This window comes from Castor canadensis, chromosome 15 (assembly GCF_047511655.1).
Source record: "Castor canadensis chromosome 15, mCasCan1.hap1v2, whole genome shotgun sequence".
NCBI lineage: Eukaryota > Metazoa > Chordata > Mammalia > Rodentia > Castoridae > Castor > Castor canadensis.
The window spans coordinates 13,249,051-13,263,443 of NC_133400.1; the positions used below are offsets into that span (position 1 = coordinate 13,249,051).

General features: G+C 39.2%; 1 protein-coding gene across 1 annotated transcript in view; it reads right to left on the reverse strand.

Moving 5' to 3' along the window:
- Nucleotides 1–14,393, reverse strand: part of Hydin (HYDIN axonemal central pair apparatus protein) — a 397,410-nt gene that overhangs the window by 61,027 nt on the left and 321,990 nt on the right. The window contains exons 53-57 of the mRNA XM_074055707.1: nt 12,595–12,793; nt 8,887–8,986; nt 7,163–7,262; nt 4,326–4,494; nt 3,584–3,822 (exon numbers count right to left, since the gene is read on the reverse strand). Coding sequence (XP_073911808.1) covers nt 3,584–3,822; nt 4,326–4,494; nt 7,163–7,262; nt 8,887–8,986; nt 12,595–12,793 — 807 coding nt within the window. The remainder of the gene's footprint in view (nt 1–3,583; nt 3,823–4,325; nt 4,495–7,162; nt 7,263–8,886; nt 8,987–12,594; nt 12,794–14,393) is intronic.

Genomic DNA, 14,393 nt, shown 5'->3' on the forward strand with positions numbered 1-14,393 from the left:
AAAACAGTATGTGGGAAATTAATTTATTGCCTTGGGAATTGGTAAAACCATTCCTAATTTGTCCAAAAAGAAACCAAAACAACCCAATGGAAGCCAAAAGCACTCGAAAGGTAATAAAAGGTTTACCTGATTGCATTTTAAAAAGTGAAGTGGTGAACAGATTAAATTTTGTCTCCTTTCTTCACATTTATAGCCATGGTGTTTGTAAGGCTTAGTATAAACAATAGTATAAACAATAGCTCAAAATAGCTTTCTTCACATTTATAGCCATGGTGTTTGTAAGGCTTAGTATAAACAATAGTATAAACAATAGTATAAACAATAGCTCAAAATAGCTTTTTGGCAGTACTGGGGATTGAACTCAGGGCCCAACACTTGCTAGGCAGGTGTTTCACTTGAGCCACACCCTCGGTTGTTTTGCTTTTAGTTTATTCTTTCAGATAGTCTCTGTAACTTTTTGTCCAGGGCTTGCCTCAGTCTGTGATCCTCCTACCTTAACCTCCCAAGTAACTAGGATTATAGGTATGCATCACCATGTCTGGGTCAAAAATAGGTTTTGATAACTTCACTTAAAGTCAGTTTACCCAATAATTAGTTTACCTAGAGACCACTTTATTCAAGATATTCAACTGTATTTGAGGTGCATCTTAAATTTTGGAGAATTTTACATATTCGAGAATTCATTTGCTTAATGACCAGAACATCTAAAGTTCAACCCCCTTTTGTATGTTTTACATGAATTTGTGAAAGCTAAAATGAAAAATTAAAAAATTTAGGGTTGGGATGTGACTCAGTAGTAGAGAGCTTATTTAGCTTTCGTGAGGCCCTGGGTTTGACCCTGAGCATTGCCAAAGAAAAATGAACAAAAAACTCAACTTAAAGCAAAATACAAATCATTATTATGTAAAAGTTACTAAACTATTATAAAACTGTGACTTATACAGTAAGATGTCATCAGGAATACTATTCAATTTCTTTGACATTGGTATTTCAGATTATTCTAAAACTTTATTCTATCTTTTCTGAATAATGGTTATCCCATTTTGATAAGACAAAATGTCCACTATAATTTTTTTACTTCAGATAAATTTATAATTTCCCAATTGATATTACATATAATCTTGTAGTAAAAAGTCAAATCTTGTCAATAAAGTGAAGTAGCATTGAATAGTCATATAATACGATTTTTCCCAGAAGTAACTTCTAATAGGGTGTAGTTTATACATATCCAGAATTTAGTCTAGTAACTTAATAATAACATATATACCACAATCTTTTTGTGGCCCTCATTTTAATAGAAGGGTTTTATTTTAAACTACATGAGTTAGATAATATGAAACTTTCTGTGAATTATATTTGGTGATAGTATAACTTGGAGGTCTTCCAATGTCAATTTATAAAAATTTACTTCTTTCTTTTAAAATCTTAAACAGCATTCTGTGGTTTTATGTATTTTGTTTTATACAAAGTACCATTTGTCTTTTGATGGCATTTCATTTGACTGCAAGTTTTTGAAATTAAAATAGTTTTTAAAAATAGAATGTTATCTTTTATTTTCTTTAAATTCTTTGAAAATATAAATTTTCTTTGATTGATTACTGGAATTTATGCTTTAATGTGTCATGAGGAAGATGTTTCATGGTTTTGTAATGGATAGTCAATTTTCTTCACACCATTTATTGGCCATTTTTAAATTATAGTTTTGAAACTTCACCTTCATCCTAAAGTATACTTCAATGTACACACGAGTTTGTTTTTGGTGCTTCCACAAGTAGTAACTTCCTTAAAAAAAAAGCCTTTCTTGGACCCAGATTACATTAGGTACCATCAAGGTTCCATTTGAATGCTCTGCAGGTATCTAGGTCTCATTGCCTCATTACATGGGTCTTAAATTTGTCTCTGTGACACAAAGGGTTCTGCTGCTGAGTCCTGCCTTCCTGAATTCTTTCTGATATTTGCAAAGGGCTTGACATGAGGATAAGTTTGGGCTATTTCATGTTCAATCGTGTTTCTCTTCCAGGCCTGTACATTTTTCCTTTTGAGTCTTCTCAAACCACTTCCTTTCCCAGAAATTCATTGGCACCCTGTGGTACCTAGAAAAATGTGTAACAACACCTGACCTATGGGTAGAATTCACTTGTTAATGTCCTTAGGTTAAACATCTGTTGTTCTCACTCTATGTCAGAGGTTTTTCAAAACTGTGGGTTGTGTACAGTATGTTGATGGTAGACTGCTCCACAGGTAGGGAAACAGAACTAAAGAGCAAGTGAAGATTAGAAGAGGGGAGACAAACACATCAGCATATTAGCATCATATCTAATCATCACTATATTGTTAAGGTCCACTCTGCAAAGGAATGGAGAAATTAAAATATCTTTTATATGAGGAAATACATTTTAAAAGGGGAAAAAAACATAAAATATAGAGTTGATGTCCACTGTTGGATACTAGAGAGAGAGCACTTATTAATTACTAATTTGGAGTTCTGATGGTTCTGACTTTAAATCTTATGTTTACTAGGAAGATGAAATCTAAATGCTAATGCATACCAATTTGAAGGGAGAAGATAAGCTTTATCAAACCCAGGAAGAACAAACCAATGATTATTCTATAAAATAATTAGAAAACATTGAAGTGAAAAAATTGAGAGTCTGTGTGCATGGGATCCTTGTATTGATTCTATTAAAACTTTAAAAATAATCTAAAGTAAGAAATATGTATTCTATACATAAAAAGCTAGTTTGATACTAAATTGTAAAGAAAGAGACTTTAGATATCTTAACCCCAAATTTCTTAATATGTTTAAACTTTACCAACAGAGAGGATAGTTGCAAAAACATAAAATAATTATGAGCAATGTAAAGATGTAGGTCTGATTCAAAGAACTTAGAAAGACAAAATTAAGTCAGAGTGCCTTGAGAAGTGGCAAAACCATTCCTAACTTCCTTCTCAAAGGATTTGACAACCCAGTGAAAACCAAAAGCACTTAAAAAGTAAATTGTTTTTGGTGTGTTTATTAAAAGTCACCTTTTGAAGAATAGAGTTTTGTTGTTTGAACAACTATTAAGGTGGCTATCATGTCAGAGTGACTTCATAGAGAAAAGGCAATAGTAATCCCTGGTAGATGGAAGGCATCAACCCACTTTCTCTCATTCACATCTCCAGGGTGCCCTTTGTCATCTTTTATCATGAAGTACACTATGATTTCTTTGTATGCAGCTTACTGTTGTCATCGTTTCTTCACATTCTCCAGTATGAATAGGACAATGACTCACTAGTAAGTCTTTCAGCCTGCCAGAAGCACCAGGACAACAGATAAAAGAAGACTTCGAATTTGTTCAACTAAAATTTATCCTGTATTTGACAGCAGACAGAAAATATATAAATCTGGAGTCAGAGATATGGGTTTAGAGCTAAGATCTACTGGTGATTTCCCACATAATCTTGGATGAGCCATTTCTAAACTTTAGTGACATCACTGAAAAGGGGATTGGGTGAGTTTATGTAAATTATGTGAATGTTTCTAAAATATAAAGCACTGAGTAACAGAGAATAGCATGAGTTAAAACAATACTTATCTTACCCTTTCTTTTGATGCATGGTACTCTCCCCTGTCAGCCTGTAGATGGAGTACTTGAAGTCAGTAATGCCTTGGTTTTCTATGGTGAAGGTGGTGCTCTTACGAGTGCCGCAGATCAAAGCCCCAAAGTTGATGATGGAAGAAGGGCTGATGTTGAATTTGGAGTATACTGCATTCACAGAAAACTTAATTGGGATGCTGGCAATGATATCACCTCCTTCTGCAAGCCTGGGCTCTATAATCTAGAAAAGGAAGAAGGATTGGGAAGATATCAGTTACTGACATAGCTATAGAATTCCTTTGATTGTCTTCTTCATTCCCTACTTTTATCATTGATTTGAAGATGCGCTCTTTATTTCTCTCTCTATATTACTGCATCAACAATAATATTAGCATGCACTGACACAGAAGTTATTATGTACTAGCCAAAAGTCAACATGGAGCCCCTTTGGCTCCTGTTTTCAGTTACCCATTCATGTTTGCACTTGATGATAGAATATAGATTTTTTGTCTCTGATGTTCCCCAAAGACTTAGGGCACATTTCCTCTATTGTTCTTTTTATTTCTGGTGACTATGCACATCTCCCAGTGACTCACCCATGCCTGCTAGTTGGGACTAAACTCTGGTTGCCATGCAGGCCATTCTCCCTTTGTCCATGACCCACAGATTAGACCTTGTACCATTCTCTTCAGCAGGAGGCCTATAATCCAGCTACTGAGTAAACCCCTCCCTGAGCTCTCTCACCTGACAGCGCAGAACAGGTTCGTGCTCAATTTTCACTTCCCTTTTTGCACGAAAGAAAACCTGGACAGTTATGGGCTTTTCTGAGGCAGCCAGTGAGCCCTTTTTGGGTTGGACTGAGATCATGGAATTTATATTGGTTGTCAAAATTCCTAAGGAGTCCACAGAAAAACTGAAAGACAAGAATACAGCGACAGTTTAAATCATCATCCAGAGAATCCAAGATGCTAGAGAGGACAGTCTAGACAGTTTAGGCCTGCCACATTTCTGGCCCTGTTCAACTACTATGCCAGGTAGAATCCATTATGCTTTTTTTTTTTTTTTTGTAAGGCAGGGTTAATATGAGAATGAATCTAGCAAAAGATCTTTCTGAGACATGATATAAAGACTCAGCAATGTTAACATTTAACTTATTACTCCAGTCTACTTTGAACAGTGGATTACAGTATTATCTGGGGCAGAGATTGGTGCTTGAGGCAAAGATAGTCATCCTGTATCCCACGGTCAAGAGGTGACCTTGCAGGGTATTTCTGTTCAACAGGGACATTTGATACGGGAAAAGTAGCAATTAGAGTAATTTTCTTCTTCCCTGCTTTTTCCTTTCTCTCTGTGAGACTGAATGAAGCACACAAAGAGGGAACAGTGTGGTAAGGAGATTTGAGGAGAGAGGCAAGGACAGAAGCTGTGCAACAGAGGCACAGGAAGTAGACTCCTTGGCCCAATGGGGGTGAGGCAAGAACTACAGAGAGGAGGTGACTCATGACAGTGCTGGAGGGACTGGAGCAGGCACAAGAAACTTAATTGGGACCCCTAGAGTTGCTATGGGGGTCTGGTTGTTGTCCTTATTCTGGGAAACCTGATGGCTCAATCACTACATGCATGGTGTCTGTGCTTCCTTGTTTCCCTACCTTCTCTTCAATGAACCCCTAATCACCAGTTCCTACCAAGGGTGACTCTGTTCCATGCAATGTGAAAAGGTAGAGCTGATGACCAGGTCATGATCTGACCTAAAATATGTACAATTCTACTTAGCACAGATTCCAAAGTGACAGTGGCTTTCTTCTAGTGTTCTTGGCTGTACTCATTTAATTCAATTTACAGTTTCATTGCATTTAATGGATGGTGGTATTGAGGCAGAACCTCTCTCATTCTACTATTCTTTTAGCTAAAATGAAATGATCATGAACACGCTAGATTTTTCCAAGTCTGCAAAAGGAAGTCCCTTTGTCAACTGTAAATCCCTTGGGGTAAGGATGATCTTTTATAGAAATTGCCTGGACCCACCAAGGAAGACTGTGTGACATCCCTTTCCTCCACCCTAAGCCATCCTTTCTTCTCTGAGGAACATTTCCTACTTAGTGTCTTGTCTTTATTTAAAAAAAAATATTTGGTGGTACTGGAGTTTAAACTCAGGGACTCAAGCTTACTAGGCAGTTGCTCTACTACTTAAGCCATGTCTCCAGCCCTCTTTCCCCCTTTTTTGCTTTAGTTATTTTTCAGATAGCATCTTATGTTTTTAGCTGGGCTGATCTTAGACCATGATGTTCTTACCAACAGCCTCCCACATAGCTGGGACCACGGGGGTATGCCACTATGCGTAACTTGTTGGTTGAGATGGTGTCTTGCTAATTTTTTCCCTGGGCTGGCCTTGAACTGTGGTCCTCCTGATCTCCATCTCCTAAGTGGCGGGAATGTGAGCTACCATGCCCAGCTCAGTGTCTCATTTTTTTTTTTAAATTTTGTTTTTTTTAATTTTTTAATTTTTTTTATTTTATTGTTTTATTATTCATATGTGCATACAAGGCTTGGGTCATTTCTCCCCCCTGCCCCCACCCCCTCCCTTACCACCCACTCCACCCCCTCCCTCTCCCCTCCACCCCTTCACTACCCAGCATAAACTATTTTGCTCTTATCTCTAATTTTGTTGAAGAGAGAGTATAAGCAATAATAGGAAGGAACAAGTGTTCCTGGTTGAGATAAGGATAGCTATACAGGGAGTTGACTCACATTAATTTCCTGTATGTGTGTGTTGCCTTCTAGGTTAATTTTTTTTGATCTAACCTTTTCTCTAGTTCCTGGTCCCCTTTTCCTATTGGCCTCAGTTGCTTTTAAGGTATCTGCTTTAGTTTCTCTGGGTTAAGGGCAACAAATGCTAGCTAATTTTTTAGGTGTCTTACCTATCCTCACCCCTCCCTTGTGTGCTCTTGCTTTTATCATGTGCTCAAAGTCCAATCCCCTTGTTGTGTTTGCCCTTGATCTAATGTCCACATATGAGAGAGAACATACGATTTTTGGTCTTTTGGGCTAGTGTCTCATTTTTTAAACTCAAGATTAAATCTCCAGTTCCACAAACTGGAGCTGTACCAAGCCACTATTTGGATTCTCTAATGCAGTGGTTCTTAATTTTTTTAATTGAAAAACTCTTTATTCACATGAAATCTTATGCAAAAAGCTAACCTGTAGAATAACTCAGGGATAGAAGTAGTGCAGGACAGGACTGCTCGAATTCAGGTTATTTCCAGCTGGACCCTCCTCAGCCCCAGGGTCTTCCCCTGCCCTTGTGGCCTCTTCCTCCAATCTCACCCTACATCTCCCCAGACCCCTGTGCCTCAGGTATGTTCAGTAGCCCTTGAAAGTCCCTGTTCAGCTGCAGAGTTGAGAGCACTATGAAAATCTCTGCTCTAAGGAGGTGGAATTCCATTCATTTGAAGAAAAGGGAGGCAAAAAAAAAAACCTCCCAGAAAGTTTTAACAATTTCTTTAATTGATTTAATTTTTTTTCCCAGACGACACTTTCTCACCATGAGTGGACATGGACGGCCCTGTGCCTAGTGGGATTACCTGAACAAGATCTCGTATTTCCCACGGTTCTTCAGTTGAAGGGGCTGCTTCATCTCCTCCATGACTTTCAAAGTCCCGAAGTCGAGGCCTCCTTCAGCTCCTGCAGAGAACAGGGGACGAGGTGGGGGTGAGTAGGCATGGGAGCCAGAGCAGAGGACTTCCCACTGAAGTCACATGGAAAATCCATGGCGATGATTTCAGAGACCTTGATTACTGAAAACTCTGGCTGGAAGAGCAAACAAACAACAGGTGCTGCTCTTGCCCTCAGTTCATCTGGGTCCTTCCCTGGGATTCCTTCCTGTGGTAACTGTCCTTTTGTGCCAAGCATTAGCTTAGAACTTTCAGGATTTTACGAATTTTTGAACTAACAGTTGTGATATTACATGTAAATTTGTGATGTTTTACTTAGCATTACATCATAAACATGTCCCCAGATTATTAAAACTCCTCATCAAGATGATCTTAGTGGATACATGTTTCATTTTATGGCTGTTCCGTAATTGACAATATTATTCCTATAACAACATTGTTCCATTATAGATAGGCATTTAGGTTGCCCCTAATTTTTCATGACTATAAGCAATGCTTTATTAAAGAACTTTGTATATAAGATAAGGACAGCTAAGTTCACTTGTGGCTCTAATATTCTATGACTTTTGCTGAGAAAGAGAACTATCAGAGAAAGAAGGGATGATGAGAACTGTATGCTCAGGGGAGAAATGCAATTAAGGAGTTAGGGCAGCAGGGTAGACAGAATTAACAGCGCTCATCCCCCAAGATACCCAGCCTAATCCTTAGGATCTGTGCTGCCCTACTTGGCAAAGGGGAATGAAGGCGCGGGTGGAACTGAGGCTGTTAATCGGTTGTTCTTAAATATTGAGATATGGATTATCTGGTGGTCCAATGTACTCACGAGCATCCTTAAAAGTAGCAGAGTTTGGGAGAAGTGAAAGAACCATAGAGATGGCAGCATGAGAGAATGTGGCCCAACAATTCTGGCTTCGAGGATGTAGGAAGGGGACACTAACCAAGAAATGTGGGTGGCCTTTAGCAGTGCAAAAGGTTAAGAAATGGATTCTCCTCAAAGCTTCTAGGAAGGAACATGACCCAGGTGACACCTTGATGTTAGTCCAGTGACTCCTGACCTCAGAACTACAAGACAATATATTTATGGGATTTTTGTTTAATTAACTAAATTATTTATTTTTATTTTATTTAAAATATTTTATATATTAAATTGTATTTATTATTTATTAAATTATTTTACTTAAAATAATTATTTATTTTGAGACAGGGTCTCACTATGTAGTCCAGGCTGGCCTTGAATTCAACCTTCCTGCCTTGGCCTCCTGAGTATCTGGGATTTCATGTGTGCATCACCATTTGTGCTGTGTTAAGCCAGAAAGCTTGTGGCAATCTGTAATGGCAGTGATAGAAAAATAATTCAGGAAGGAAGACGTGTTTACTACCAACTTTCAGAAGAGAACTTTGCAAATTTTATATTTATGATAATCCCTTGCTATCTCCAGCTGGAGAAATTCTAATTTGTAGCAGTATTGCTAACATTGCTCTGGGCTTGCATTACTATTTACCAAAACTGTCTTCTCCCCGACAACCACCACCACCACCACACTAACACCACAGCAGCCTTCCTCTGTACAGAACTGCAGTATATAAAAAAGTCGTAACTACTACACCCTCTTTCCTTGCAAGGTTTCACAGACCTTTAGGGAAGGTAATGTCCAAGGCAATGTCGTATGCTTCTGCAAAGATCAAGATGTTTTCAATCTGAACGACACCGACAAGGTTGTCTGCATCTAAAACCTGTCAGGACAAGAGAATTTACTCAGTAAAAGCCCATTTTGGAGCCTGAAAAACGTAATGTGCATCGGCAGTCAGGCAAGGGGAGAGGGTAGGGAATGTTTCTGAGAGGTAGTTACGTGTCAGTCTCTTATCCTCAGTAAGTGTTTGGGAGGATTTGCGCTCCTCAGCACTCTCTGTGGAATGCGGGTATGAACATAGGAATGGAGAGAAGGAGCTATATTTTCATCTCTCCTTTTATTAGATTCAAATCATTTGCATAATCATCACTACATTACCGAAGTTTAGACCGAGTCAACATTAAACGAAGGTATTTGCTTAGAACTTTTAGGTCAAATAAATGTGAAGAACATTTTTCTAACAATTGAGGTGGGAGACCTTAATACTCTGTCTTCCTGTTTTACATCTTTTAGAAATCTGAATATTGTGACAATCTTCAGAAAAAGTGGTAGATTTTTCATAGAATATGAGTGTTTAATGTTTATTTTTTTGAAATTCAAAGTGTTTTATTTGTGCACCAGACTCCTGGGATCCAGTTGCTCACTGACCCTACTATTGTCATCCATGGTGGGGATCCTTCCTCATTGTCCCAAAGAGCCTCTGAGCTGGTGCCAGCTGTTAGCCCCACCCAACTGTCCAGGTGACTGTTGACCTTGGAGACTAACCAGGAGGTGATGAAGGTCTGGTTGTCTGGGAAAGAGCTGCTGGGGATGGGCACAGAGCTCCCACATCTGAGTGGTCATCTCTTTCTCTGCTGAAGCCTCAAGCTGAAAAACTAAATCACCAGATCACCATTACATATGCTTTGCCAATGGGAAATTTGTGGCTGTCACCAAAATCAAGTTTTAATTCAGAATTTCTATTCTTTCTCCCGCAGACAAAACTGGAACAAATTAGGTTTTACCTTCCTCCTCTTGCTGCTTCTCTTCTGACGGAGATGTGAGAAGGGCTAGCTGAATTCAGACTGGACCTGTCTTCTGACAGATACCAAGTGCCCAGAGCATTCTGTTTGCTTTGCTTCCCCACTGGTGGAGGAAAGGTTTAAATTGTGTAGTTGAGGGAAATTTTGGAAGGGCAATTTAAGAGACACTCAAATAAAGTAAAACAAATTCACTGGAATGTTTTCCAAAGGGATAAGAAAGCATGACATTTCATCTGATAGATGTTGAAAGAAGATAATCTGAGGAAAAGAGGCCATAGTGCATGGTGGGGGCATGAAAGACTCTACTCTGCCTTGTGCAGAGCCCTGATCAAGGCTGCTGTTTGGATGGGACACATGCGGATATTCACAACAGTCACTGAAATACAGAAGTGTTTCTGTGCCACTTGGTAAACAATTGTCAAAATGACATCTCCAAGGGTCCCTTTGTGGCCTGCCTCCTACAGCCCCTGACCATGGGAACCCCTGGACTTGCCATGATCCAGCAACTAAAGGATGAAGCTGGCACATCCGGAAGACTCTAGGTGCTGACACCAGCCATGTGGCCTGTTCAGAGACAGGAGCTACAACTGTTGAGCATCAGCCCTGGGCATCACACACATTTATAGACTGGATGAATCTATCAATATCTGCTCTTAGTTTTAGGAAGGGCTATCATAGGCAGGGGACAAGACAGATTAGATCCATTGACTAGCCCCAGAGCACAAAAAAGGATTAATGCATGCAAGTTATAGAGAGAAATATAAGCTTAACTTAAGGGAGAACTATAGACTTGTTTAAAGGGAAATCAAGCCCTTACAGTGGCAGTAGGTTTTCTGTCCCTGAAAGTATTCAAGAGAAGCTTGGATGACCCTTTGTATGGTCATCCATACAAATTAACTCAAGCATTTAAAGTCAATGTTATTCATTTATTCATTCATCAGTACCTACTACCACTTCCAGGCCTGTACTAGATGCCAGCAATATGATGGAATAGTAGTGGAATGGTGAATCCCCTAAAAGCATGCTTACTCTTAACTCCTGGAACCTGTGAACATGACCTTATTTGGAAAAAAAAGGAGGTATTTGCAATAAAGTCAAATATCTGAAGATGAGCTCATCTTGAATTATTCTGGTGGGCCTTAACTCCAGTGACATTCTCCCTTGGTATCTATGGAGATTGGCTCCAGGATCCCCTAGGATAACAAAATCTGTGGATGCTTAAGTCCTGTATGTAGTATTTGCAAAGAACCTACACAATCCTCCCACATACTTGATTTCTAGATTACTGATAAAAGCTAGTATAATGTAAATGCAGTATAAATAGTTGTTACACTGCATTGCTCAGGGAGTAATGCTAAGAAAAAAAGACCTGTATTATGTTTAGTACACAATTTTTTTCTGAATACTTCCGATCCATGGTTGGTTGAATCTGTCCATGTAGAACCCATGGGTACCAAGGGCTGTATCTTTATGTGAGAGAACAAGAGAGGACAGGCTGGAGAAGGGCCTTGTGATGACAGAGGCAGAGTCTGGAGGGACACCATAACAAATCAATGAATAGTAGACGCCAAAGCCTTCAGAGAGAGTGAGGCCCTGCCACAGCTTGATTTCTAATTTCTGGTCTTCAGAACTATGAGGGAGGAAGATCTCCAGTTTTGAGTCACCCAGTTTGTAGTAATTTATTACACCATCTCTAAGAAAACTAATACTAATGTAAATAAGCCAGGGAGACCCCCACCCTGATGGTGTTCATATAAGAAAGCAAAGAAACAATAATATCAGAAAGAGGTGGTGCTCTGAAGGATGGAAGACAGTGAGTGTTTGTATACCTAAGATCCCTTGATGGTGTGACAGTTGAAGCAATGATCTTAAAGCAGGTGCCACCTCCCCAAAAGCCCAGATTCCCAGCAAGGGTGCAGCAATGACAGGGCTCTGAGACAGGAAAGAGCTCAGAGAGCATGACAGGAGTCAATGGATAAGACTGACAGTGGAGCAAGATGAGGATGCAGTCAGGAAGGGCTTCAGAATCAGGGAAAAGCCACCAAAGTGCTTTAGGGAAAGAGAAGGGTGACTGACTTGATCTAAATGACATTGGAAAGATCCCTTTGGACACTTGTGGGAATGGAGAGAGGTCAGTTAGGAAGCCTCTGCAGAGGTCCATGTGAGAGATGCTGCAAGTGGCTTGGATGAGGATGGCAGTAGCAGTGTAGCCAATGAAGTGGGTGGGAAGGAGATACACTGGAGGCAGAATTGGCAGAGCTTGTTGGAGGACTGGGTTGGAAGGAAGCTGATGAGAAGAACAAGGGGTGGCATCAAGGATGATTATTGGGAACAATGAGTGAAGGTGACATTTACTGAGACAGGAATCTGACAGGTGATTAGATTTTGGGTGTAAATCAGGAATGTAAGGCTTACCTAGGTAAGCAACACCATTCATTCAATTATTCCACATGGATTGAGTACTCTGCTGAGCACTGAGAAATCAGCTCTGAGATATACTACCTTTATGGAACTTGCAGTTGTGTGCAGAACAAGGTATTGTGGGCTGCGATCAGATGGAAGCATGCAACAGAGAGACCTGACTGTGTGTGTGTGTGTGTGTGTGTGTGTGTGTGTGTGTGTGAAGAGACCTGACTGTGTGTGTGTGTGTATGCATATATTCAACGTGCATACAATTCGATAACCTCACCTCTAACCGAATAGCCTTCTTGATGTTGACAGGTTTGGAGGGCTGGAAGTACACGTGCAGGCCATACTCTGCCTTGGGTGGGATGGTCCCCTGCATCATGGACGTGGTGAAGTCATCGCCGAGGTGCTCTAGGCTGGTGATCCGCCAGGCCACAGGCAGGAGTGTGACATTGCGGAGAAGAACTACCTTGGAATCTTTTCTGCAGAGACCAAAAGAAATTTTGGTCTCTTTAAATTTAAATTTTGGTCAATTTAAAATAATTAAAAAAAAATCATTGTTTCTCACGTGTGTGTGTTTTAAATTTTCTTAACCTTTCTTTTCTGCTGATTTTATTTAGGTCTCTTTGCTCACAGGGCTGGGCTAATTTGCACAATGTAAAATTTTTCATGTACAAGTTAGCCCAAATTATCCCAAATAAACTGACATAATTTAAAACTTACAGAAAAATTGTAAGAATTCTTGTATATTCTTTTATTCAGATCCACTAATTGTTTTCATTTTTCCTTCTTTTCTCTCTTTCTCTCTCTCATGCACACACACACACACACACACACACACACACATACACACACATACATCCTTATCATTTTTTCAGAACCATTTGAAATTAAATTGGAGACAATTGTACTCTTTGACCTTTAAACATGTCAGGTGTATTTCCTAAGACCAAGAACATTTATTAAACCAAGGGGGTTTAACACTGATATAAGTCCACTACTTATTCCACAGTTCATATTCAAATATCATCTTAGTTCTAATGATTTTCATAGCTTTTATTTTTTCCCAGTCAAGGATTCAATCCAGAATATGTATTGCATGCCTCTTCTTTTTTTTTTTTGAGCTTTGACTTTAAAAAAAAATTTATTGTTTTATTATTCATATGTTTGCATGCCTCTTCTTTCTTTCTTTCTTTCCTTCCTCTCTTTCTTTCTCTCCTCTCTCTCTCTCTCTCCTCTCTCTTTCCCCCTCCTTCCCTCTCTCCCTCCCTCCCTCCTTCCTTCCCCTCTTTTCTCTCTCTCTCTGTCTCTCTTCTTTCTCTGTAGTGCTGGGGATCAAATCCAGGGCCTTGTACATGTTAGGCAAGTGCTTTACCATTGGGCTATATCCCCAGCACTTGTCATGTCTGTTTAGACCCCTTTAATTTAGAAAATTTCTTCTATCTTCCTTTATGTTTCTTGACTTTGGCATTTTGAAGGTCATATGCCATCTCACTTATAGATGATTTCTTAATTTGGGTTGTGTGGAGCTTCTTTATGCTTAGGTCTAGGAAACACATTTTTGGCAGCACTGCAGAGTTGCTGGTGTACCCTTTTCAGTATATTGTATCAGGGTATCAGGAACACCTTTCTGTCAGTTTGTCCAAATATTAGTGATGTTAGGTTTAATGACTTGGCAGGGCTTTTCCTTTATAATGAATAAGTAGTTTGTGGGGAGATAGTTTGAGACTATGTAAATATCCCATTTCCGGTCAAACTTTACCTATTAATTTCAGCAACCAGTAATCATTATCTAACTCCACTAATCTTTCCATAGTTATTATTTGGTATTCTGGTGTCAAGAAAAACATGCCATTCTCTCTTAAGTATTTATTTATTCATTTGCTTATTTATATCAGTAGATTCATGATTCTTATTCAATAGTTTATAGTACCTTACTATCATTTATTTTGACATTCAAATTGTCCCAGTTTTAGCCAATGGGAGTCTCTTTGAGTTGGCTCCTGTCTCCTTCTGCTTCGTGTCCATGAATCTTTAAGTACTTCTTTACTTTCAGATGCAACAAAAGATTTCCAGTCCATT